We start from the raw sequence: 26,819 nt of genomic DNA, 5'->3' as shown, positions 1-26,819 counted from the left end.
TGTAGAGGAAAATTAACCTCTCCGTGATGCACAATACCACTCTTGTAGTGTCAGCCACTGGAGTTTGATGTTCATCTCTGTAATGCTCTCGCACTTACTAAATGGATTCGTGAAGAAATGTGCCACCCTTTATTGGATCTTCTCCGTGTGTCTTCCGTTAGTTGTCCCTATAAGAGTGTCTGCCTTTTGAACAATACTCAAGAACTGGTTGAATGAATGTTTTGTGGATGAATGACATTTCCTTTAGGTTTGTCCAGTGAACTTTGTTCTGGTGTTTGCTTTTCTGGTAGGTGGTTATATGCGGTCGTTCCATTTTAGGTGATTTATGATGGTTGCTCGCAGGTATTTCATAGTTGTTACTGTTTACATTAATTAATTGATTGGCTGAACAGTAGTAACTCCTGTGCATATTTATATGTAATAAATTACATTTCTTTACGTGTAGGTCACTGATAGTGTGTGTGTGTGTGTGTGTGTGTGTGTGTGTGTGTGTGTGTGTGTGTGTTTCATCTTAGAATATTTCTGGTACTGTCTAACGTTGGCATCAGCCAATATCTCTTATAGTGTTATGAGTCACTGTTGTGTTGTTAGTAAAGTGATTCTTGTTGAATGATTTTTGGGTGTGTGCATGTTCTGCATTACATCCTGCAAGTTTGTGAATAAAAGAATGTATCAGTGGTATCTGGAAGTCTGGAAACAATTCCTGGCAGACAATGGTAACCAAACTAGAGAGGCTTGTGTTTTATACCATGATGCGTCACCCAAATGAAGAAGTTTGTAACAGCTGTTTTTAATAATCATCAGTAGTTCTGTCTTGCATCAGGTCCAGGCATGGTACTTAGCCACCTCTCTCTATCTTGTGCTTTTCTGTTCAGTTTCACATTCTCTCTTTCTTCCTTGGCAGTGTTTTTCCTTTCCATTTACAGTCCTTCATTTCCTTGCTGGAGGAAGCACTGTCTTCTCAAGATGTGCAGACAATTTTCCTTTTTTTATGTGTGATACCTAAGAGGCTTCTGTTTTCCCCAAGTCCAACACTAATTCATTCTTTAACCTGTTTCCCCAGTACACACCCTCTAGATTCCTTCATACCCACATCTCCGGTGCCTCCAGCCTTATTTCCTCATCTTTTCTTTCTATCCAGATCTACGTTCCGTTTAAAATTATGCTACAGCCATAGCATTTGGCTAATCATTTTCTCAGGTTTTTGTCCGTTGGCCTGTAAAATGATTTACTTTTTTATTGTTGAATGCTTTCTGAGCTTACGCCAGTCATATTTTATGCACTCTGTTGTAATATTTCTCAGGAATTTGAATTTTGAAACCTATTGTATTGTGATTTTGGCCTTCTCTCTGTTTCTTCCCAGTATTATGCTTTTGGTCTGTTTTTTACTTATTTTCCTTCCAGATTCTTCATATTTGATATTTAGGGCTTCCTCTATTTCATGAAGCACATTATTAGATTATGATCACAGCACCATGTCATCAAAGTATACTGCATTTACTTGAGTATAGTATAAGACAACCTTGAATGTAAGAGAAGCCCCCCCCCCCCCTTTTTTTTTAAGAAGTTCCTTGACAAAAACTTATTTTTAACAGAATCTGACTACTCAAAATTACAAATCATGTTATTGACGTAAAGTATCTGTCAGGAAGTTAAAATGTACCTATTCTAAACTTATGCCATTTATTGATTGTCCTCATTTTAATAATATTAGGAGAAATAAAATAAACAAAAATAAATGATTTGTATCAATTTTTGGACAATTTTTACCTGTTTTTCGTACTAATCCACTCCTCCTCCTCCTCCTCCTCCTCCTTTACCACCACAATGATGCACAGCTGTGAAATATATATCTTGATTGTCAGAAATATTTGTGTGTTTCTTCCAAATATGTTTCTATATTTGAGGTTGTCATTATGGTTGGACCTGAGAACACAGCTTTTTTTTCTGAATATGTATTGGATTTTGCTTCTATACTGATGTGAGAGTGTTACAATGTCTCTTGCTTCCAAACTTTTAGCAAGTTCGTCGCTCTTTCATTAGCTGTGTAGAAGCAGCTGACACACCTCCTTTCATTCTCGTCACAGGTGTCGGTGAGCATCAACAATATTGAAGCAAGAAACACATAGTAAACCACTAGCCTCTACCTAGATTTAGTGTCTCCTGCAGAAATGAGTACTATTGTTGAGTATTTGTCGAATTTTAGTCAGTTCAATTCTGACTACAAATGGATTCAGGCAAACTGCAGTTTAAATGTGGTAGATGTTCATAAAAAGCCAAAATACATGGTATAGATTCCCACGGTTGGCAACACAACATAATTTACTGCTTGTTTATCACTCCCTTCCCTGCAATCATCCTAGCTGCTGGTGTCACTACTCCCCTTCCAACCCTTCTGTAGTGCTGAGCTTAAGTAAATAAAAAGGGATTTTGTGGCTGTAATTTATTCTCTGATACAATTACAGTCAGTTTGATATGATTTATGTACTGTGTTAGACATTTCATTGTGGATTAGTTTTCCTTCCTGTTTCAGCTGTATACCACCATCATGCTCTAAGGCTGATAATGTTTTTACCATGTATTCTAATACATGAACACTTACTAATTCATTACGGTCTCTCGTAACCAAATAAAATATTGGTCTGGGTTCAGAATCAACTAGTGTTTCTTAAAGGACAACATTTCTATTTTTGAATGTTACCTTCACTTAAAAAGTGGCATTAATGTTTTCGTACAGTATCCGTACATGTATGAGAACACTTATTGCAAACCTGTTCAAATACAACAAAAGTTTGTAAGATGATAGAATTTAATGCTATTTCCTCCTTTGTTTCACAAAATTGTCAATTTTTAATCAGAGCAATAGACTGTTGAAGTGGCTAGTTCATAGTTTCTCTTGTATCTCTTGCACTAGTGCCACGCAAGTCAGTGTCATATGATTTTTCAAGCAACATAAATTCTGTATCAAGCACTTTGACATGTTTGGAAATATCGAGCCTGTTGGAATGCGAGTATTGTTTGCTGAGCCCTGCCCTTCCATATTCTTAAAGATAAATCTGCATGTGACCTCAATAGCCAAAGCTTCATCTCTAAACTTAAGATGACCCTGTTAAATCTAGGACTACCCCCTATATACTCTACTAATCAACATAAAAATGTTGACTTCAGCAGTAATAGTTAAATCTGCAAATATGACCCTGTATTTTTAGAATCACAAATTTGGATGAAAACCTTTTCTTGTAATCAGGTAAATACCACAAACCTCCCATTCTTTTGCCTCCTATACACATTCCTATCATTTCATCCGTGCACTACTAGGTGGACATTAAATAGCATAGGTTAAAGGTTGCATCTCTGCCAGACTTCTATTCCTTTTCCATTAGTTCTCCATTAACTTTTACTCTGGCTTTTGGCATAAGCTATAACTATTAAAGAACTTTTTCTCTCTAGTCGATGCCGTGTTTCCATAGGATAAGCACCATTGTCTCCCACATTACTCTGTCAAAATCTTCCAAATCAATAATGACATCATAACTATGCCCATTCTTTTCATTGTACCTCTGTCTTAGAATATACCATCTCTTGTGCCCACCACTATTCTGAAATCACCAATAAACCTTCGATTCTTAAAGTGTTGAACTCCCATGTATAAAACAGCCTCAGATGTGTCATTACTTCACAAATGCATTTCTATGTTAAATACTTGCCTTGAAGCATGTGAGTGAGTAGTAGTTTAAGAAAGGTTTGAACTTAAGCTTAAAGTTTGTTGGAAGTCCTCAGGTGCTCTCATTATGAAACACTGATTGAATGTACTGGGTAATTTGCACACCATTTTAAGGAAAAGCTAGGTTTTCATAAATATCAGTGGTTGAGATCATATCTCCTGAACTGCATGTTGTACAATATCATTTTGCAGGGACATTCAGTGGTATATGTGAATACTGTCTGAAAACTGTGTTGTGAATAGAGTTAGTAGTAAAGAGGTAATAAATTAAAACCTCATGCCTTATGCTGAAGTTTGAATACAAGAACAGCAAAAATGTAATAAGTGATCAACTTTTCTCCTATCATCATTTTGTGGGGGTATCAGTGAGAAATATTTTCTTAAAGTTTTGAAATTATGTGTAAAGTTTGTTGGGCATCACTAATTGCTCTCATTTTCAAACACTGAATGAAGTAAGTCCATGTATTTGTGCACTGTCAATTCTGCTGCCTCAAGACACACAGCTTCTAACTGAAATGCTTTTCTTACTATTGTTAAACTTTCAACATAAGATTAATGAGTAGATTATGACAGCATTTAAAATTTTTAAATTCGATCAATAATTAACCGAAATATTGAAATATTTGTTGCCAATTCACTGCAATTGGTACTAAGTTCTGGGATAGCCTTTTAGTAATATAGATGCTGCTCTTCTGTAATGACTCTGTTCAGCTTGCTGTATATGAGTCAGTTCATCACTCTCAGTAAAACAGTAGTGCATTACACTTAATAAAAAGTCTCTACCGTGATTGTTTCCAAGAAGTTAGACCACTCTGTCACTGAGTATTTTCCCTGTACATTCGTAATAGTTCTTCCTTTCTATATCCATGTAAACTTTTTAATACTTCTGTTGGAAGCTGGACCATCCATGTAGCCTTTCCATTTTTCTTCTCCTTAAGTCACTGCCAATTGATTCTTTAGAATGTTGAAGGCCTTCTTTTGTTCATTCACTATAGTTTTTACTTCCAGTTCAGGTTGTTCTGTTTTCTGTCTACTTCCCCCCGCCCCCATAAAACTACTCAATGTATTCCTTGCACCTCTCCTGTACTGTGTGAGAGTCATTCACCATCCGGAGTCTATCTGTGCCAGTCTTTCATCCCTCTTTCTTACACATAAACCTGATTGCATCTGTATTCATTCAGTATTACCTGTTGTCTCTCTAACCATTCAATAGCATTACGTTACTCCTTGATCTTCTTGTGTGTGGCTCCAGCTGTCTTCCTTCTTACTAAATTGTTAAAAATTGTTGAGTATTCTTTTTCCCTTTCATGTACTTACATTTTACCAATTCCTTCTTTTCTCTGTATTATAGACAGTTTCATGTGATAGTTTCTCTTTCCTTTTTTTCTCACTGCAGTACTTGTCTCATTGTCTCATTTAAATTATGTTGAAAGTTTTCCTGTCTGTGTTGATGTTACCTCACTTATTCTCCCTGAATTTTCCTACGAAAGAGTCTTCTACTTCCTTAAGTGTTCTTTATTTCTATAAATGTTTCAAAATTTAGTATGTATATTTTCAAACCCTTTCCAAACTCTCTGACAAGTAGATTGTGACCTGAGTAGCTATCTGCTCCTGAGTAAACTTTTGAATTTCTCATTTGTATACCTTTATTGGATTAACAGATAGCCAATTTGGTAATGTTTTATGGTTTAACCAAGGTAGTCCCTTCCTGGAGATTGAGGTGAAATTTTACCTTTGGATTCTTATTCAAAGGTCCATGCCGTGTGTGTGTGTGTGTGTGTGTGTGTGTGTGTGTGTGTGTGTGTGTGTGTGTGTGTGTTTAGGGAAACAGTACTTTTGTAACTTTCCACTTATGTCAATACAGGCAGAAAGTATGTCCAGTCAGGCTGAGCTACCCACCCTGGGTTAGACACTGTTTGAAGCCACCCATCCTCTGTCAGGTGCTGTTATCCTCTGAGCTGTTGTCCTCTCTCCGAGGAGGCTGTTGGCGCTCTCTGGGACGAACTTGTTGTGCCAGACCCCCAGGGGGTCCACAACTCTTTTGTGGATACGTGCGTGGCGAGCACGGGCCTCAAGCTATTGCAGCCTTCTTTCTCTCCAGGGCTGCATTTCCTTCCCCTTCCCCTCCTTTCCCCTCTTTGCTCCTTTCCCGTTGCCCTCTCCTCTCCCTCTCTTGGTGTCCTTGCTTATGTTGGCCCCCGCTATCCTCCTGGTTCTGTTGGTTTTACAATCCGGCTTTGTTGCGTAATCATCTCCTCCTTTTGGCATTCCTTGGTCCCCCTCTGGGGTTTGACCTCCATTACAAAATTTCTCCTCCATAGTGTGAGCCATTTGGGGAAGAGCACCTTACCTAGTGTCTCCGACGTGCGCCCTCCTAGTACATTCCACCTTTTCTTTCACGTCGTTGTCTGATGCTAGGGTGCATAGCCAGCACGGTAGCCAGCCCGTGTGGTGGGGTCGCTATGTACCCTTTTGGTTGAGCCCCCTGAACACACAGGGATCACACTTCTGATACCTGAGCTGTGACCTCCTCATGCATACCTTGGAGTGGTTGCTCGTCATCCTGGAGCATCGAACTCCCGGCAATGGCCGCCGTGCCAGACGGCCCTTGCTGTGGCTGGGTGGCGCCCGTGAGGAGAGCCCCTGATCGGAGTGGGTGGTATCAGGGCAAATGAAACGCATACAGGTCCAGAACTGTGGCCGTTCTTCTGCGGCCATCTCTCTGCGTGGAACTGATTCTTCAAGTGCTTCTTCTCTTGCCCCTTCGGCCTTCCCTTCCATGGCTACCTCCTGGGAAGAGGGTCAGGCCTGTCGGCTAGGGGCGAAACCTTTCCCCCGTTACCTAGTTTGCACCAGGACTGATGGAGATACTTTCACCAATACCAAACCTTTATTCTTTGTGGAACACATTGAAGACAAGTTTGGCGAAGTGGACTCCCTGAGCAAGATGCGGTCGGGTTCGTTGCTGATCAAAACTGCTTCAGCTGCCCAATCTGCGGCCCTTCGTGCTTGTACCCATCTTGGCACAATTCCTGTGTCCATTACCCCCCACCAGTCTCTAAATATGGTACAAGGTGTGATTTTTCACAGGGACCTCATCCTTCAAACTGATGAGGAACTTCGGGACAATCTCGGATGGCTGGGTGTTCACTTTGTTCGGCATGTCCAGAAGGGTCCTAAAGACAATCACATTGATACTGGTGCCTTTATCCTGGCCTTTGAAGGGGATACCCTCCCTGAGAAAGTTAAGATTATGGTTTATCGATGTGATGTGAAGCCGTACAGCCCACCTCCTATGAGGTGTTTTAAGTGCTTGCGTTTTGGACAAGTCTTCCCGCTGTTCACAGGCCCCTCTCTGTGGTGACTGTGGACGTCCACTCCATGGGGGGAGTCCCTGTGTCCCCCCCCCCCCCCCCCCCCGCCCCCTGTGTGTGTAAATTGTCATGGTAGTCATTCTCCACGTTCACCAGATTGCCCAGTATATAAGAAGGAAAAGAAGATACAGGAGTATATAAGTCCCTCGATCGTTTAACCTACACAGAGGCCTGTAAGAAATATACAAGTCTTCACCCTGTGCCCATGACATCTAGTTACGCCTTGGTTACATCTTCACCCCTTCCTCCCCCTTCCTTACCCCCATCCCGGACCCCTCTCCTCCCCCCTCCCGTGTTGCTCCCACACCTTCTCCTCTGGGCGTTGCTCCCCCTCCCCAGCCGGAGAAGTGTCCCACTCCTTCGGCGTCTGCCGGTCAAGGGCGCCTCTCCCGGGATGCCCCTTCCCGGCACCTTCCAGGCCAAAGGTCTGCTGCCGCGCGACGACCGCGAGAGCCGCGGTCTGTCGGCCCCCAGGTCGCCCGGTCTCTTTCTGTTCCTGATCTTGCTGCAGCTGGCTCCTTTATGCCACACAGCCCTCCTCGATCTCAGCCTGAGAAGAAGAAGAAACATAAGTCCCGGGACAAAGAGCCTCTGGTTTCACCAGAGGTCCCTTCCCCGACTTCGCAACCGGCTTCTGACCTGTCGTTCATGGATGTCGCCCCCTCCTTGTTGGTGACAGGTGGGGACCCGGCGGTATGACTGGCTTTAGCGTGTTCAGCCCCCATTTAAATCATCGTTCTGTGGTTCTGCAATGGAATTGTAATGGATATATCGTCACCTTCCGGAATTGAAATCCTTTCTTTCGTCTTACTCTGCAGCTTGTGTGGTTCTTCAGGAATCTCATTTTACTGATTCTCACTCACCGGCCCTCCGTGGGTTCCGTGTTTTCTGTCGAAATCGGGTCAGACCCCTGCGGGCTTCTGGTGGTGTTTGTACGTTGGTCCGTACAGACATTGCTAGCACGTGGATTCCTCTTCAAACTACATTGGAAGCGGTTGCTGTTATGGTCCACCTAGACTCTGCGGTCACAGTTTTCAATCTTTATCTCCCTCCTGGCAGGACTCTTAGACCTGCTGCCTTAACTGCCCTTCTTCAGCAACTTCCTCCTCCCTTCCTCCTCCTTGGGGATTTTAATGCTCATCATCCCTTGTGGGGCAGTGCCTTTCCATCTAGACGAGGTCTTCTTATAGACCAGTTTATTGCAGACCAAGACTTGTGCCTTCTTAATGATGGCTCCCCTACTCATTTCAGTGCCAGTCATGGTACTTTTTCTGCCATTGATCTTTCTCTTTCTTCTCCTTCTCTCCTCCCTTCATTACGCTGGTTGCCACACAATGACCTTTGTGATAGTGACCATTTCCCGTTGATTATCTCGCTCCCTTCCCGCTCCCCGATGGACAGGTTACCTCGTTGGTCTTTCCAACGCGCCAATTGGCCTCTATACACTGCACAGGTCGTGTTTTCTCCCTCTTTGTCGGGTTGTATTGATGATGTTGGGAACGATTAGTTTCTTCCCTTGGTTCTACTGTCCCTCTGTCACGGGTATGGGCTACACTTTGCTCTCCCCAAGGTTGCCATCGGCAGTCCACCCTCTCAGGCCTTCACCTCCCAGATGGCCTTTGTACGAACCCATTAGTTCTTGCAGAACATCTTGTGACCCATTTTGCAGTGGCCTCAGCATCAGCCTCCTATCCAGTTGCTTTCCTGCACCTGAAACAGCGGGCTGAAGATTCCACCTTATGTTTTACCCCTTGTGAGTCAGAATCTTACAACCAACCTTTTAATGAATGGGAATTTCTTTCTGCACTTTCTTCTTCTCATGATACAGCCCCCGGCCCAGATTCCATTCATAACCAACTGCTTCACCATCTCAGTGCTCCACAACGGCAACATCTTCTTCAGGTGTTTAACCGTATCTGGCTCCAGGGTGACTTCCCTTCTCAGTGGAGGGATAGCATCGTAGTTCCTGTCCTTAAGCCTGGTAAGAACCCCTTATCTATTGACAGCTATCGGCCAATTAGTTTGACCAATGTTGTTTGTAAGTTACTTGAACGGATGGTAGCCCGTCGGCTCAATTGTGTCCTCGAATCTCGGGATCTATTGTCCCCTTACCAGTGTGGCTTTCGAGAGGGGCGGTCTCCAATCGATCATTTACTGCGCTTGGAATCTGCAGTTCGGCAGGTTTTTTCCCAGCGCCGCCATTTGGTTGCAATGTTTTCTGACCTTCGCAAGGCCTATGACACGGCCTGGCGCCATCACATCTTACTTACCCTTCATCAGTGGGGTATTTGGGGCCCACTCCCGATTTTTATCCGCCAGTTCCTGTTCCATCGGTCGTTCAGAGTTCGAGTTGGTACTGTTTTTAGTTCTCCACAGTCCCAGGAGACGGGCATCCCACAGAGTTCTGTCTTGAGTGTCCTCCTTTTCCTCATTGCTATCGATGGACTTGTGGCCTCTGTCGGTCCTTTGGTCGCCCCTGCCCTGTATGTGGATGATTTCTGCATTTGGCTTAGTTCCTCTTAGATGGCATCTGCAGAGCGGCAGCTCCAGGGAGCTGTACGGCGTGCCTCTGCATGGACCCTCTCACATGGGTTCCAATTCTCTCCCCTAAAATCGTGGGTGGTCCACTTCTGTCGCCGTACTACGATCCACCCTGATCCAGAGCTCTATCTCGATGCCCACCGATAGCCTGTGGTCCCACAGTTTCGTTTCCTGGGTCTTCTTTTTGACAACAAGCTCACTTGGCTGCCCCATATCAGACATATGAAGGTAGGATGTTTCCGTAAACTCACTGTCCTTCGCTTCCTTGCCCACTCCTCTTGGGGTGCGGACCGTTCCCTCCTTCTCCGTCTTTATCATGCTCTAGTTCTGTCTCGCTTGGACTATGGTTGTCAAGTTTATGGTTCAGCTGCTCCTTCCACACTGCACGTGCTGCATCCAGTCCACCATCGTGGTATCCGTTTGGCCACCGGTGCCTTCCCTACTAGCCCTGTTGATAGTCTCCTGGTTGAAGCTGGGATCCCCCCTTTCTGTTCGGTGGTCCCAGCTTCTGGTGTCTTAGGCACTCACTATCTGTTCCTCTCCCACTCATCCTTCCTATTCTATCCTGTTCCCAGACCATGGATGTCGCCCACCCGACTCCCGCCCTCAGGCGGGTTTACCGGTTGGGCTCCGCCTTCCGTCTCTTTGCCGTGATTTTCAGTTTCCTTCTTTGTCCTGCCTTCCTCACCCCCCCCCCCCCCCCCCCTCCTTGGTTAGTTCCTCGGCCTCGAATTTGGAGGGATCTCCGCCAGGGTCCAAAAGATTCCATCCCCCTGGTGGTGTTCCATTCCTTTTTCTGCCAAATTTTATGGGAATTTCGGGATGCTGTTGTTTTTTACACTGATGACTCTAAATCTGCGGATCATGTGGGGTATGCCTTCACATCCTCTGTCGGAACGGAAAATCGTCTGCTGCCACCTACAAGTGGGGATGTTTACTGCGGAATTGATGGCAATTTCCCAAGCCCTTACCTTTATTAAACAGTCCCAACACAACCGCGTTTTGTTATGTACGGACTCGATGAGTGGCCTTCTTGCTATTGACCGGTGTTTTTTGCGCCATCCCTTGGTCTCTGCCATCCATGACCATCTCGCTGATATTCACCGTGGTGCTTGTTCCATTGACTTCCTTTGGGGCCCGTGGCGTTCTTCCTTTCGTCTCTCCCGAAAGGGCTCGACCACACTGTGTCGTCTCTGCATTGGCCATAGCAGGCTGACCCATGGTTTTCTTTTGCGTGATGAGCTACCCCCACTTTGTGGTTGTGGAGCCTTCCAGTTGGTAGCCCACATTTTGGTTGAATGCCCCCTTCTTTTGGCTCTGGGTGCTAAGTACAGACTCCCCCACACTATACCTTTGATGTTTGCTGACGATTCCCGGATGGTCTCTCTGGTTCTCGATTTCCTCCGGGAAAGTGGTTTTTATTCTCAGTTTTAAGGTTTTAAATCTCTCTTTGGTATTGGGGCAGGGCGGTGAGTGTTTGGGTGTCTCCCACTGTAAGCAGTGTTCGGAGATTCCCGATTCACCTCCCTGACCGAAATCCTCTTTTCTTCCCCCTTTACTCTGTTTTTACCCTTTTTTTTTTAAGGCTTGGTTAGTCTCCTATTCCCATACGTACTTTCTACATTCTAGCAGTTGTACCTTTTAAGTCACAGGTGGTCTTGCCTATGCTGCTTCAGCATAGCATTGGGTTCGTTCTCTTGCTGACTTCCCTCGTTTTGTTTTTACCATTGACAACATGACTGCCCCTTTACGTTTTTAGCCTTTTGCCTTTTATTGTTCTGACTTTCCTGAGATGTCACATTAGCGGAATGGACCACATTTGAAACAAGGCGGAATGGACCACATTTGAAACAAGGGACTGATGACCTTGCTGTTTGGTCCCTTAAACCTCAAACAACCAACCAACCAACCAACCAACCAACCAACCTTTTATTGTTCTGACTTGCCTGAGATGTCACATTAGCGGAATTGACCACATTTGAAACAAGGGTCTGATGACCTTGCTGTTTGGTCCCTTAAACCTCAAACCTCAAACAACCAACAACCATCGTTGTGCCAGGAGTCAGATTGCACTCATATTAATAGAGTTGCCTCTTGGACAGTTGGCATCATGCATGGGTTCCACATTGTACCGTGTGGAACTGGGTCTCTGCCTAAACTTAGCCATCCAATCACTCCAACCTTCAGGAGTGTGATGTGCCCTCCCCCATAATTTGGAAGCATCAGACAGCCATTACTCAAGTGGAGTGAGAGGGAAGGTGACACATCACCCTTGAGCTAGGTTAATGATTGTGTATGACACCACAACTGAATGTTGCCAGGAGTAATAATTTAAAAGTTGGTAAATAAGAATATTTTCTTGTGGAATCCTGGTTAGGTCTGCTTTAGTTTTTAAATGTGTGGAAATGTTGTGGCAGGTTACTCTGTGATATGCAGCATTCAATAAGATGCCAAATTTCAGGTGTTATCATGCAACAGGATTATTCCATCAGACAGCATTTGGACAGCCCAAGGGCAAACAGTAGAAACAGCCAACACCTCCCCTGCCAAAGAAATCCAAAGCTGTTTACACAGGTTACAGTAAAGTCATGATGACCACCTCCTTCGGCTACAGGAGCCTTCAACTCATTGAGTTTCTTGAACGTGGAACGACAGTCTGTGCACATCACTGTGATGTGCCATAAAGTCAAAACACCCAGGAATGCTGTTGGACAGAAACATCCTGATGCATGATAATACTGGGTCCCACACTGCCAACTGGACGAAGGATAGGCTTCAGCAATTTGGTTGGGAAACACTAAAACATCCTCCGTATTGCCTGGACCATTCAAAGTGCTATTTTCATATCTTTGACAACCTGAAGACAGATGTATGGGCATTGGTTTCAGCCGGACAGTGAAGTGCAAGAGTGGGTGCAGTTTTGGATCTGTCAGTGGCTGACTGTGTTCTAAGAAACAGAAATTGATCATACTGTCTCCCTGTGGGATAAATGTCTTAATGCCTGTGGTGACTACCTTTGCATAGAATCATTCCATGGTCACATTGTGACGGGTGTTAGGTTTCCATTTGCCTACCCCTCATGGATAAAGCAGAAAATAGCTGTCACGAACTCGGTGCTGATAGCTGTCCTGTAACTCGAATTGATTACAGATTACTTGTGCTCATAAATTTGTAAATGCAACCATTCTTGATGGATGTGCATTAGGGATTCAAATCTATGATATGATGTTAATCTGAACATTATTCCTTCATGTACTGATATGTTTTTACCCTTTAATTTCAGTGTTGCCTTGTTTTCATATGGCGAGAACATATTTATGTCCTGTGGTGAAGATGCATGCCTTAAATTATGGGATGAAGATGATTGTCTTCAGACAATTAATCTACCTTGTCAGAGTGCATGGTGTGCAACTTCCTTGCCAAATGGGGACATAGCTGTTGGTTTGAGGTGAGGAAAAATTTGCATTAATACATTCTCTGAAAATGTAGTGAGTGTGATATAAAAAATACTGCTTCATGTTTCTGTTTATTGATTCTAACATATCCCCCCCCCCCCCCCCAAAAAAAAAGGAAAAAGAAAAAAACCTGTCAGGTGTCGCTATGAGATATGCTCTTGATACTTGATCACAATGTACAGTTCAGTCGACATTTACCAACCAGGAAATTACAACAGCAATACACAAATTTATTTTTAGGGAACTAAGTTTTGTTTTCATGTCAACTGAGGAAATAAATGAACACATGGGAATGTCTAATAGCTCACTGCTGTTGTGTTTCACTGAAAACTCTACCACAAGGTATTGGTGGTGCCTGGAGTAGGTAATAACTCTGACAGTACTTCTGACTGATAGCTGGGCAGGGTCATTGCTGTGTGATAGAGTTGATGTTGCTGTATGTGACCCTGACAGGAGTGTAAGTAGGTTTTTCAATGTGCTTGCCCACACAGAAAATCATTATACATAGTGTGCATAAAAGTTATTATACGAGAAGTTGGATAGAGACTCTCTCTGCATACATGCTCTGAAAGCAACTGTATAGTGCATGGGGGGTGGTACATACCAGAAAAAGTTACTGCTTGTCCTATTTCCTTTACTTACAGAGTGAGAGGAAAAATTGCATGAATATCTTGGTATGCACTGTAATCTCTCTCACTTTAATGATCCCTGTGTGTTCCCATTCATGTTTCCTGTTTAAGCTGTATAATCTATATAGGCTGGTTACAATAAATGCTCCCCAGTCAGCACCCAGAGAACAAAAGCAGATTTGCTTTCTAGATTTTGACACTAAACTGCCGAAGCATTTGTAACAAAGCCACTGAATTTACAGCGCTTGAATAAAGATGTTGCATTCAAATTCTACCCTGATGCTGAGAGCTGGATTAAACTGAAGTAGAAAGTTTCAAAATACTATGTAAGCGTGGAACTTCTATCGAAAAGATAGAGTAGATGTTTTAGAAGGGATAGTGTTCATTTCTACCAACAAAAATATGATACCTTATAAAAGCTGAAATTTTGTCTGACTGTGAAGCTTTCTGGGTGTGAGTAAAAGGCATAGACGAACTCAAATTAATCATCGAATGTCTATACTAACTATTCAAGTCCACTGTCACAGTTGTGGAATCATTCAAAGAAAGTCTTTGCTCAGTAGCACAGATGTACGTTGATCAATGAATAGTAGTTTAAAGAGATTTTAAACTACCAGGTATAGTCTGTCGGTAAACTGAAGAGCGAGTGAGCGAGTCCCCACTCTGCCGACCCAGCTACGTCACAAGGCGCTTCTACAGGCTCTTTCACAATGTAGTCCCGGCCCTGCCGTGGTGCACGGTTTAAATCTGTGGCGACGCCGTGAACACATACGTCTCGGCTGCATTCATTTTTAGACAAATGTATTAAGACCATAAGGAATACAAAAAACGATACCTTCTTCCAAAGCACAACATTATAGAGTAAATAATATTAATATAAGAATGGAAGTCAGGATTGTACTACAAACATAGAACCAAATGCCTGTTCATGTGAATGTATTGTATGTTCCTCTATTGCTATTCATTAAACGAACCCCATATAATGCAACCAATCTGTAGAATTTGAGCCTTGTTCTTACTTTGTGTTTCTACTAAAAGGTAGAAGTTTTCTTTGAAGGACTGCACTGAAACTTAACAATTTTTGCAACACGAAGAGTGTTTAAAAAGTAAGCAGAAATTTATAATTTTGCGTGTTGTATTAGTCCGATTTGCACTACTTTTTGTCACTGTCTTCGTAAACATGTCTCAAAACTGTGTGTACAATGTTATGCATATTGGGTATTTACTCCGTTGTTAGCTGTCAAAAAGGTTGCATGTGTTTTGATAGCATCAATGATTATTTGTTTTGTATAAAAATAGATTAGAGAAGCTGTGTTAAATTTTGTTATAGGAATTGAATTAAGTGTGTGAAATTTTTACGGATGTTAAATATTACTTTTGGTGAACCTGTTATAAGTGAACCAAGGGAATACAAGTGGTATCAACATTTCAAAGCAGGCCTTAAAGGACAGCAGTTTTACAAGCATGGATGAGATTAAAAATGCACAGTTAAGAGACCTATAAACTAACCCGAAGAAACAGTTCCTAACGAATTTTGGGAATTCGAAAAAGCACTGGCACAAGTATATAGTATGTAACGGGGAATATTTTGAAGAGGATAGAATTGCTGTAGATTAACAAATAAATTTCTTACAAAAAAAAATCAAAATTAATATGTGAACGCATCTCGTATGTCAAGCTTTTTGCTTAAAAGTCCAGAATCAATGTACATGTTTTGAAAAAAATTTCAGCAGTGTTTAGAATAGCTATTGCGCACAAATTTCAGGCATTATGTCTCAGATTCAGGTGAATAGTGACCGGGCTAGAGATTTAGTGTTCCATAAGTATCAAAGGTTTTATGTGATTTTGAAACTGTCCATAACGATCGGTTTCCTCCCAGGATTATTAGTTTTCCTTCGTGGCGATTCCACTAAACCACGCAACTTATTTTCGCGTTCCTTCCTTATGCGTCCTATTGGACGAGGCTGACGTTTGCATAAATTGCAGCCCTTTGAGTGTGACTGGTAATATTAGCCAACAGTTCTTTTTGTGTCACCTCTGTAATACATGATGCAACAACGTTAGAGACGGTCGAACGCTCGTTACTCCACAAATACCTCCTCTTCCTCATATTCTGCAAATTTTCTTGCAATGCTAGTTGGTTATCCATCACTTCCGGAAATCGAAGTATATCAGTAAGTATACAAAGTTAACTGACACTGGCAACTAAGATCATACGAACAGAAACGACGTATATCACTGCACGCCGATCTACACCTCTAGACAGGTAACGGGCAACAGATTTTGGGTGCCCCTGTAGGCCGTTGGCAGCGTTCTTCCGGGAAAGGCCACTCCCCCACCAAAAGTGCTGCTTGCTCTTGAGTTTACAGACTGACTCTATATAGTAGTTCAAAGATACAGGGGATAGGCAAAATAATGTGAACAGTGGTAGTAATGGGATGGTTGTGCTTAATGGTAAACAAAGCAGGTAAGGTACGTATCGTGCTGGAATGTGCATGTTCAGTATGGACTAGGTATCAGTGCAGGTTGTATGCAAGTAGTGCACACTTTGTATTTGCATTCAGAGGCTGAGGTTGATGTGCAATGGAAGAGTTAAGAGTTCTAAAGAGGGCAGATTGTGGAGGCCCGATTAGCTGGAGCATCAGGAACCTATTGAATGTTTCAAGAGCAACTGTTTCAACAGTCGTGAAAGGCTACACAAAACATGGAAAGACATCATCGTGTAAACGTAATAGTGGGCGCAAATCAAAACTAAATGACAAATATTCATACGCTATCACGAATGATGTAAAAACAACACAAAACTACGGTGACTAAAGTGACTGCAGAGTTCAATAGCCATCTTTTTAGACGATGTATGTATTGACATTGTCCACCGTGAACTCCATAAAGCAAATATTCATGGACGAGATGCTATACCAAAACCATTAGTGATGACAACCAGTGCAAAGAAGTGTAAAACATGGTGTTAGAAGCATAAATTTTGGACGTCTGATAAGTGGAAACACATATGATCCGACAAGTTAATGTTTTCATTATTACCAACATCAGGGTGGGTTTGCATCTGGAGAATGCCAAAAGAAGCCTATAATCCTGATTGCTTGATTCCAACAGTTAAGCATGGAGGTGGAAGTATGATGGTGTGGGCAGCCATATCATGATATTCTGCTGGTCCCATCATTACTCTCGAGGGCCGTGTTACAGCCAATGATTATGTGAATGTTTCAGGTGATCAAGTGCGCCCCATGATTCAAATGTCATTCCCCAACAATGACACCATATTTCAGGATGATAATGCACCCATTCACACAGCCAGGACAGTAAAATTGTGGTATGAGGAGCATGCAACTAAACTGCAGCGTCTTTCCCTGGCCAGCACAGTCCCCGGACTTCAACATTATCGGACCCTTTCGGACAGTATTGGAGTGCACACTCTGGAACAGATTTCCGCCTTTCTCGTCACTATAGGAGTTAGAAGAGGTTCTGATGGAAGAGTGGCATAGCATTCCACTGGAGACTATACAATCATTATATGCCAGTATTCCAAGAAGAATCGCAGCTGTATTATGGGCAAATGGGGTCCAACCTCTTATTAATAAACCATTCCCAAGTAAGTACAGGTGCTCACATTATTTTGCCTGTCCCCTGTATTTTAACATACCAGGTATAGACTGGGACTTCTATGGAGTCTTCACAGGTGGTACAGACAGACAGCCTTGAGAAGAAGTGCTGAATGCTTTCTCTGTAAACTGTATTGTGCAACTAGTGTGACAACCCACACACAGTGGAAATATTTTACAGCTCATGGCTGTAAATAGGCCCGACCCTGTCGATGTCACCGTACAGGCATCACAGGCACGATGGTTACTAAAGTCAAAAATCTACCAAGAAGGCTATGCGAGTTTCTATACTGGAAGGGCCAGGCAAGAAGTTGTTAGCACTCTGCTCGGACAACGAATGGACGTTATTTAATCCCAGTTTGGTTAACATAGAGCAATTATGGACAAAGATTAAAGTGTATGTAAATTGCGCTCAGGAGAAGTTTGTGCTAAGTGAGTGGATTAAACCTTTTCATTGCTTCAGACATGGTCTTTACAGTCAGTGGTGAGTGCGCCTGTGTTGTGGCTGTACTGCTTACCAGTTATTGATAGCAGTGCTGAGAAATGGCGATTTGGCCACTATGAAATACTTATCATCTGATTTTGAGAAAGCTAATCACTTAAAAATTTTGATTTTTGCAAATCGTACAGGATATTAGGTAGATTGTGCTGCCACTTACTGCCAAGTACTCTATATCAGTGACCTTGTCATTAGACATTGCGAGAGAGCAGACTGGGGCGCTCCGCGGAACTCACGGACTTTGAACGTGGTCAGGTGAATGGGTGTCACTTGTGTCATATGTCTGTGAGATTTCCACACTCCTGAAAATCCCTAGGTTCACTGTTTCCAAAGTGATAGTGAATGGAAATGTGAAGGGACACATACAGCACAAATTCGGCGGCCCTGACGCCAACTACGAGTGCTTTTCGCTTGCTGGGTTACAAGATTTAGCTAGCAATTAATTGTTTTTGCTGTATATTCTATAGTATTCACTTGCATTAGTGTCAGATAGATGTGATAAATTGAAGGTTTCAGTTCTTATTTGCGTCTGAATAAGATAAGCAAAGGTTCTGTTTAGGACAATTTTGCGTGCACGCAAACGTTTGTTTACATTCTTGAATGACATTAAATATGTGGGTTTATCAATTAAGTCAGTGCACAATATTCAGTATTTATGTTTATTGAAGGTAGCAGTTCTTATACGTTTTATTAGGAAAAATGATACTGACAGTAAATTCTAACCTTGCTTGTATACGTTTGACTAGCGCAACCTGCGACAGTTAACAGTTAAGCAAACGTAAAATATGTGGTAAATTAATATTACACGACAATGTCTGAGTAAATCAGTGTTACAGTAGAACTTCTGAGACCTACTTACATACAGTTTAGTTAGCATAAAGTTTGTTGTGGGCTTTAGGGATTGTGTACTGTAAGCCCATTGGTTCCTATAAAGTAGAGTTTGCATTTGTGCTTTGCATTCTGAACTCTTATTGTTAGTTAAAGGTTTTGTTTTGTACCTGCATCTGTCAGTGTACTATACTCGGTATTTACATTTATTAATGTCATTTAGACTTTATACATTTGAGGTAGCAGTTTTTATAGTTTTATCAGGTCATTTTTGCGTGTACGTAAATGCTTGTTTACATTATAAATACGAGGGATAATCAGTAGGTGTAGCTTACCGTAGGTTACTGTTTAATTTGTTAGTAATATTCACTAGATAGCCCCTAGCAGTCTACTGTAGGTCACTGTCTTATTCTTTAGTATTCACTATACAGCCCCTAGCAGGAAAATAAGCACCAGATCTAGCTTCTACCATACATTTTTATTGTTTTTCATTGTTGAGTGTCCTTTCTGCCACCTAGTGTGGCAGTAGGTTTCATCAAGTTTATTATAGTAAATCAGTTATTAGCTAGATGGATAGAGACTGTGTCTGTTGTGTACGGATGCAGGAGGAGTTGGCCAGAGTCCAAATGCAGCTGGAAGCTTTGCTGGCCACAGTCAATAAGCTCCAGAGTGCCACCTTGAGGTGCTGTGAGGATGGGGTGCCTGGGGCAGCCTCTGCTGTACTAGATGTGCAGGGCGGTGATGTCATAGCTCTGTGTCACTGAGCTGACCTCAGGTGCGACTGAGGTGGCCGGCCCACTCTCACCTAAGTGTGGCTGTGTCGAGGTCTTGAGTCTCAGGGCGAAGGCTGCATGAGGGACACAGGCTCCTGCCAAATCCCATGCACTTTGCTGATAGATTCAGTGTGCTATCTGATGCTGGAGGGAGGGGAGGGGAGGGGAGGGGAGGGGAGGGGAGGGGAGGGGAGGGGAGGGGAGGAGGAGGCTGAGCTGGATCAGAATGCACCTTCTGCCAGGATAGTGGCATATCCTTCAGCAAGGTCCAGACAGACACATGGGGGTAGGGGTTTGTTAGTTATTGGTAGCTCCAATGTTAGGTGGGTCATGGATCTCTTCAGGAACATAGTGGCTAGGGTGGGGAGGGAGTCAAACGTTCACTCAGTGTGCTTGCCGGAGGCCTTGTCCGGGATGTGAAAGAGGCTCCTCCAGCGGCTATCAAGTGTGCGGGGTGCAGCCAGCTGCAGATTGTTGCACATGTCGTCACCAATGATGCCTGTCGTCGGTGTTCCGAGGAAATCCTTGGGTCCTTTCAACAGCTGGCTAAATTGGTGGAGGTGGCCTCCATCTCTCGAGGAGTGGAAGCCAAGCTGATGATCTGCAGCATCGTACCCAGGGCGGACCAAGGTCCTCTGGTTTGGAGTCACGTGGAGAATTTAAACCAGAGGCTACGTCAACTCTGTGACGAAAATGATTGTTGATTCCTCAACCTATGCTATGGGGTGGAAGGTTGTAAGACGCCCCTTGATAGATCAGGGGTGCTCTACACACAGGAGGCAACTACACAGGTAGCACAGTACTTGTGGTGTGCACATGGTGTTTTTTTTTAGATTAGGTTCCTCCCCTTGGGAAACAAACCGTTGGCCTGAAAAAGTAAAAGTTTGTGACACTGATGTGGGTGTGCCAACTTCAAAAATTGTTAGTTTGCCTAAACAGGTCATGCCAAAGGATTTAAATATGCTAACCTCATGTTAGTAAATTATTGAAGTGTCTGTAGCAAGATCCCCGAGTTACTGTCTGAAATAAACAGCAGTGTTGAAACCAGACATAAATAGCAGTGAAATTTAACTCGGCTTGGGCAGTGTTTTGGAAGGATAGGACTGATGTTGTGGGAGGTAGTGTGTTCATTGCAGTTAAAAGCTGTTTAAACGCAGTTGAGATCGATACTGGGTCGGACTGTGAAATAGTCTGGATACATCTGTCAATCAGACAAGGATTGACCATTGTATTAGGATGTTTTTATAGACCACCAGCATCCGCAACTAGCGTCGCAGAACATTTCAGGGAAAGTCTTGAGTACATAGTAATTAAATATCCAAATTATCCATTAGTGTTAGGTGGAGACTTTAATATGGCATCCATTGACTGGGAAAATTACACGTTTATCACAGGGGGCAGAAGCAAAGACTCGGGTAAAGTTATTCCAGGAGCGCTCTCAACATACAACCTTGAGCAGTTGGTTAGAAAACCAACTCGAGATGGGAACATATTAGATATCTTGTTGACAAACAGATGTGATCTTTTTGAGGAAGTTAATCTAGAAGGAGGTCTTAGCGACCGTAATGTTGTTGTGGCTTATATGTCAGTGGTTTTTTCTTGTTTGGTGAAGCAAATAAGTGTCATTAACGAATATCTTCGTAGTCAGCTCCAAGCATTCATTGTGGGACACAAAGATATTGAGCATCTTTTGTTGAAATTTAAATGTATTGTCCACCACGTGCTAGAGAAGTATGTGCCTAGCAAAAATATAGGGGAGGGAAAGGATCCACCTTGGTGCAACAAACATATTAGGAAGTTGCTGAGAAAGCAGAGAATTTTGCACAGTCGTTCAAAACGTAGTCACTGCCCCGCTCACAGAAATTATGCGAAATGAAAACAGCTGTCAAAAGGTCAATGAGAGATTCTTTTAATGAATTTTAAAGCAATATTTTATCTGCAGATTCTAACAATACCCTAAAAAATTTTGGTTGTATGTAAAATATATGAACGCTACGAATAATTCAATACCTTATCTTGCTGACTGTACAGGTAATGTAACAGATGGTGAGAAACAGAAGGCTGAAATTCCAAACCTAGCTTTCAAAAACTCATTTTCGTTAGAGAACTGCACCACCATTCCCCCTTTCAATTATGGAACAAACTCAAGGATGGCTGCCATAGTGCTTAGTGTATCTGGGATTGTAAAACAGTTGAAATCCTTAAACACTAGGAAGGCATCTGGCCCAGGCGGTATCCCCGTAAGATTATATGTTGACTATGCTACAAATATAGCACCATTCTTATCCATCACCTATCAGACATCATTGGAACAGTGGAAAGTTCCATGGGACTGGAAGAAGGCCCAGGTCATAGCAGTCTATAAGAAGGGTAGAAAATCGGATGCTCATAATTACTGGCCAATTTCACTGACATTGATTTGTTGTAGAATCATGGAATATATTTTGTGTTCAGACATAATGACCTTTCTAGACTCTGAGAAGCTCATCTGCAGAAACCAGCATGGTTTTAGGAAACGGCAGTCATGCGAGACACAGCTGGCCCTCTTTGTGCATGATATACAACAGGCTCTAGATACCGGCTCCCAGGTTGATGCCACATTTCTCGACTTTCGAAAGGTGTTAGACTCAGTTCCGCACTGTCGCTTTGTCCAAAAAGTGCGCGCTTATGGTCTGTCCGATAACATATGCGGTTGGATAGAAAGTTTCCTAACAGACAGAGAGCAGTATGTCGTCCTGAATGGGGTGACTTCAACAGAAACAAGTGTAACTTCAGGTGTCCCCAGGGCAGCGTAATAGGTCTGCTGATTTTTAAGATTTACATAAACAATCTGGTTGATGGTATTGACAGTGGCATTAGACCGTTTGCTGATGATGCTGTAGTGTACAGGAAAGTAGTATCACAAGAAAGTTGTGAACAACTCAATGAGGATTTGCAGAAAATAAATGGTGTAATGACTAGAAGTTATCTCTCAATATTAGCAAGTGTAACCTATTGTGTATAACAAGGTGAAAATCCCTATTAATGTAGGAGTACATAATAAAAGCCCAGTCTTTGGAAGCGGTAACATCTGTCAAGTAACTGGGTGTGACTATTCAAAATGATCTCAAATGCAATGATCAGATTACACAAGTAACGGGCAAGGCGAACTCTAGATTGCGGTTTAATGGTAGGATCCTGAAGTGATGCAGTCCTTCAACAAAGGAAATTGTTTACAATACGTTAGTTCATCCAGCCTTAGAGTATTGTTTGTCTCTATGGGGCCCTTACCAGTTGGGCCTCATTCAAGAGATTGAAAAGGTCCAAAGAAGAGCGGCAAGATTTGTGACTGGTACATTTAGCTGTTGCGAGAGCGTTACAAATCTCATAGAAAGTTTGAAGTGGGATACGCTTGCAGATAGACGCACTAAACAGAAGGGGCTGCTCATTAAATTCAAAAATCCGATCTTTGCCAAGTATGTAGAGCATATATTATTACCACCAACTTTCTAATTGTGCACTGAACACCATTCAAAGATAAGGGAAATTAGAGCTCGTACTGAGGCGTTGAGACAGTCATTTTTTCCTTGTGTGATCCACAAGTGGAACAGAGGGGGGAAATAAGAGTTTGGCGCCAATTGTGCCCTCCACCACACTCTGATTGGTGGCTAGTGGAGTATATATGTAGATGTATAAAGCGTACAGGCCGACCTCGCCTGTTGACTGACAGAGAGCACTGACAGTTGAAGAGGGTCGTAATGTGTAATAGGCAGACATCTATCCAGACCATCACACAGTAATTCCAAACCGCATCAGGATCCACTGCCAGTACTAGGACAGTCAGGCGGGAGGTGAGATTTCATGGTCAAGCGGCTGCTCATACACCACACATCATGCCGGTAAATGCCAAATGACACCTCGCTTGGTGTAAGGAGCATAAACATAGGACGATAGAACAGTGGAAAAACATTGTTTGGAGTGACGAATCACAGTACGCAATGTGGTGATCCTTTGTCATGGTGTGAGTATGGCAGGTGCCTGGTGAACGTCGTCTACCACTTTGTTTGTTTGTTTGTGTGTGTGTGTGTGTGTGTGTGTGTGTGTGTGTGTGTGTAGTACCAACAGTAAATTCAGAGGAGGTGGTGTTATGGTGTGGTCGTGTTTTTCATGGACGGGGCTTGCACCCCTTGTTGTTTCGCATGGCACTATCACAGCACAGGCCTACATTGATGTTTTAAGCATCTTCTTGCTTCCGAGCACTTGTTCATAATGCACGGCCTGAGGCGGAGTGGTTACACAACAATGACATCGCTGTAATGGACTGGCCTGCACAGAGTTCTGACCTGAATCCTATAGAACACCTTTGGGACGTTTTGGAATGCCAACTTTTTGTCAGGCGTCACCAACTGACATCGATATGTCTCGTCAGTGCAACACTCCGTGAAGAATGGGCTGCCATGCCCCAAGAAACCTTCCAGCACCTGATTGAACATATAGTGGAAGCTGTCATTAAGGCTAAGAGTGGGCAAACACCATACTGAATTCCAGCATTACCGATGGAGGGTGCCACACACTTGTAAGTCATTTTCAGGCAGGTGTCTGGATACTTTTGATCACATAGTGTATGTTCACTTGATAAAAGACTGAATTTCTTTTTATTATTCATCATATTTACTGCACTGCATCGGACGGATTAAAACATTGTATGAAATTTTAGTGTGTTTGCATAAACTCCCCATATGGTTGATTTTAGCTCATATGTTGCACTATATGAAATGTAACAAAGCCATCAAAATTTTACTTAAAATTGGGGGCAGAATGCTATCTCACATTGTTCTCAAGTTTTTAAAATTTATATTCGACAGACAGTCGTGTGTGACACGCCCATTTGCTTCCTTACAAATCAAGACTTATGTGGTCATAACAAGTGTCATATTTCACAAATGGTTTGAGATATCAAAACAAGGTTTTTTGTTAATGATATCAGGAAAAGAGAGACATATTTTGTATGATAAATACTTGATACTCTTTTGTTCACAGAGATAGGGCTGTAACTCGGCGGCGGCTTGGGGCACATATAGATGTCAGTAACTCTGTAGGAAAACCAAAGCGGTGCATGTGTACATGTCCACAGCACCAGGGGAATGGTGGTGCAGGATGTGTGTACACGTCCCCAGCAGTGAAAGAGTTAAGAATGGAAAAGACCTCTGTAGTTTAATAACATCAGTTCTGAAACACTGAGAAAACAGAGATTGTTCCACTCGTGGTTCAAAAAGTAACTCAGAAATGTTTACAGGCAAAAGTCAGTAGCAGTTCTTGTGTCTACAAAGATTGATTGCCAAAACATTCAACTTCCACCGTCATGCATTAGTGAAAGATCTTGCCAAGAACCCAAGAAAATTATGGCCCTCCATAAAAATAGTTAAACAGTTCAAAGCCTTCTTTTCAGTCAGTTGTCCACCATTGTGGTGCGGCAAACATAAGATAGCAAAAGAAACTTGAAGTTTTAAATTTTACATAAAAAAGACCATTCACACAGAAGAACTGTACAGACATACCATTGTTTGACTGCCACACAAACCCCCATATGGAAGGCGAAAAAATAGCCATCCATGTCAATTAAAAGCAGCTGAAAGAGTGCTTTGGCCCCATACTTGGCTTGCTTTTGTTGTGAAGCTCTTGCCCAGTGGAAAGTCCCAAGTGACTGGAAAATAGCCCAGATGACTCCCATACATAAGAAGGGCAAAAGAATTGACACACATAATGACAGACCAGTATATTTAATGTTGATTTGCTGCAGAATTTTTGAGCATACTCAAGATTTGAATATAATAAATTCCTCTTAGACAGAAAAAAAGCTTCTGTCCACAAATCAGCATGGATTTAGAAAGTGTAGCTCATAAAAAACTGTTTGTCATTTCTTACGCAATATCCTGCAAACCATGGATGAAGGGCAATAGGCAGTATCACTATACTTTGAGTTCCAGAAAGAGAGAGACACAGTGCAACACTGCAGACTGTTAAATGGAAATACTGCCGAAGCCATTTTGCATTTCCTTATGATCATCAGGTGGTGATACTTTCCTCTAAACAGCAGGAAAGCTTTTTACCATTTTAATGACATTTTTATGTGCAACAGGTTCAGTTACTATAGATTTTGTAGGAAGCAGATCATATTCAGCACCTTTCATTGTATTATCCTCGTGGGCTTCGGATTTAATGCTACGGAGCCAAAGCTGGTTTTCATACTCTCAAATACATTCTGGCAGCAACTGATGATTGATTTGCTTCATGATGTTCAATATGACGATACTCCACGGACTGCTTTATGACTTGATGTTTGCGTGTATAAGCCTGCACAAATTTATGCACAATAAATGTGCTTGTGCAGTCTGCAGAGTTTCACGACAAGTGCTCAACCATGTTTGCAGTAAAGACTTGATCATGTATGCTTGTCAGACATGCAGTCACATGTGTAGCCACCTTGGATGTTGTACCACAGTTGAGGATGGAACTACAACTGCATACAATCTCCGCAAGCCACTATATGGTGGGTGTGGTGAAGGTACTCTGTACTACTGTTAGTCATTACCTTTGCTGTTCCATTCACCAGTGGAGTGAAGGAAAAACATGTGTCTTTATTCTTCTGTGTGAGCCCTGTTTTCTCATATCTTGTCGTCTTGGTTGTTACGCAAGATGTATGTAGTGGATTGTGAAAAGAAAGTTGTCTTCCATCCAGGGATTCCCCTTTGAGTTAACAGGGCATTTCCGTAATACGTGTTAGTTAAACCTACTGGTAACATATCCTATAACTTGTCTCCAAATTGCTTCATTGTCTTCCTTTATTCTCACCTGGTGGGGATCCCAAACAGTTGAGCAGTACACAAGACAGGATCATGGTCTCCTTTATAGATTAACCACACTTTCCCAGAATTCTCCCAATAAACCGAAGTTGGCCATTCATCTTCCCTACCACTGACCTTACGGTCTGATCCATTTCATGTTGCTGTGCAATGTTATGCATATACATTTAATAGATGTGGCTGTGTCAAACAGCACTAATACTGTATTCAAACTCTACAAGATTATTTTTCCTACTCACCTGCATTAACATAGATTTGTCCTCATTTAGAGTAAACTGCCATTCGTAGCAGGCTAGCAGGATCCTTTATATAGACAGTTGTAAGTCTGAAACAATTAATATGTATGCAGTTGTTAATGAACCATCTGATGGTTATGCACAATTAATGGAAATAAATAATTTAGCACCTTACAACCCTGAGGCATCTTCAAAAAAGTAATGAGGCTTATTAATCAAACCAGGCTACAATGTTTTAAGAATAATTTAAGAGAGATCGTGTAGGATAAGGTACCTAGTGAAACTCAGTACTCTCCAC

At 42.5% G+C, this 26,819-nt stretch overlaps 1 protein-coding gene across 2 annotated transcripts in view; it reads left to right on the top strand.

Moving 5' to 3' along the window:
* Positions 1 to 26,819, top strand: part of LOC124722501 (phospholipase A-2-activating protein) — a 139,445-nt gene that overhangs the window by 35,143 nt on the left and 77,483 nt on the right. For both annotated transcript variants that reach the window (XM_047247655.1, XM_047247656.1), the window contains one exon: positions 12,923 to 13,087. In XM_047247655.1, the coding sequence (XP_047103611.1) occupies positions 12,923 to 13,087 (165 nt within the window). The remainder of the gene's footprint in view (positions 1 to 12,922; positions 13,088 to 26,819) is intronic.

The sequence above is a fragment of the Schistocerca piceifrons genome, chromosome X (assembly GCF_021461385.2).
Source record: "Schistocerca piceifrons isolate TAMUIC-IGC-003096 chromosome X, iqSchPice1.1, whole genome shotgun sequence".
Taxonomy (NCBI): Eukaryota; Metazoa; Arthropoda; class Insecta; order Orthoptera; family Acrididae; genus Schistocerca; species Schistocerca piceifrons.
Note: the sequence above shows the minus strand (reverse complement) of the source record. Positions and strands in the feature narration are given on the sequence as shown.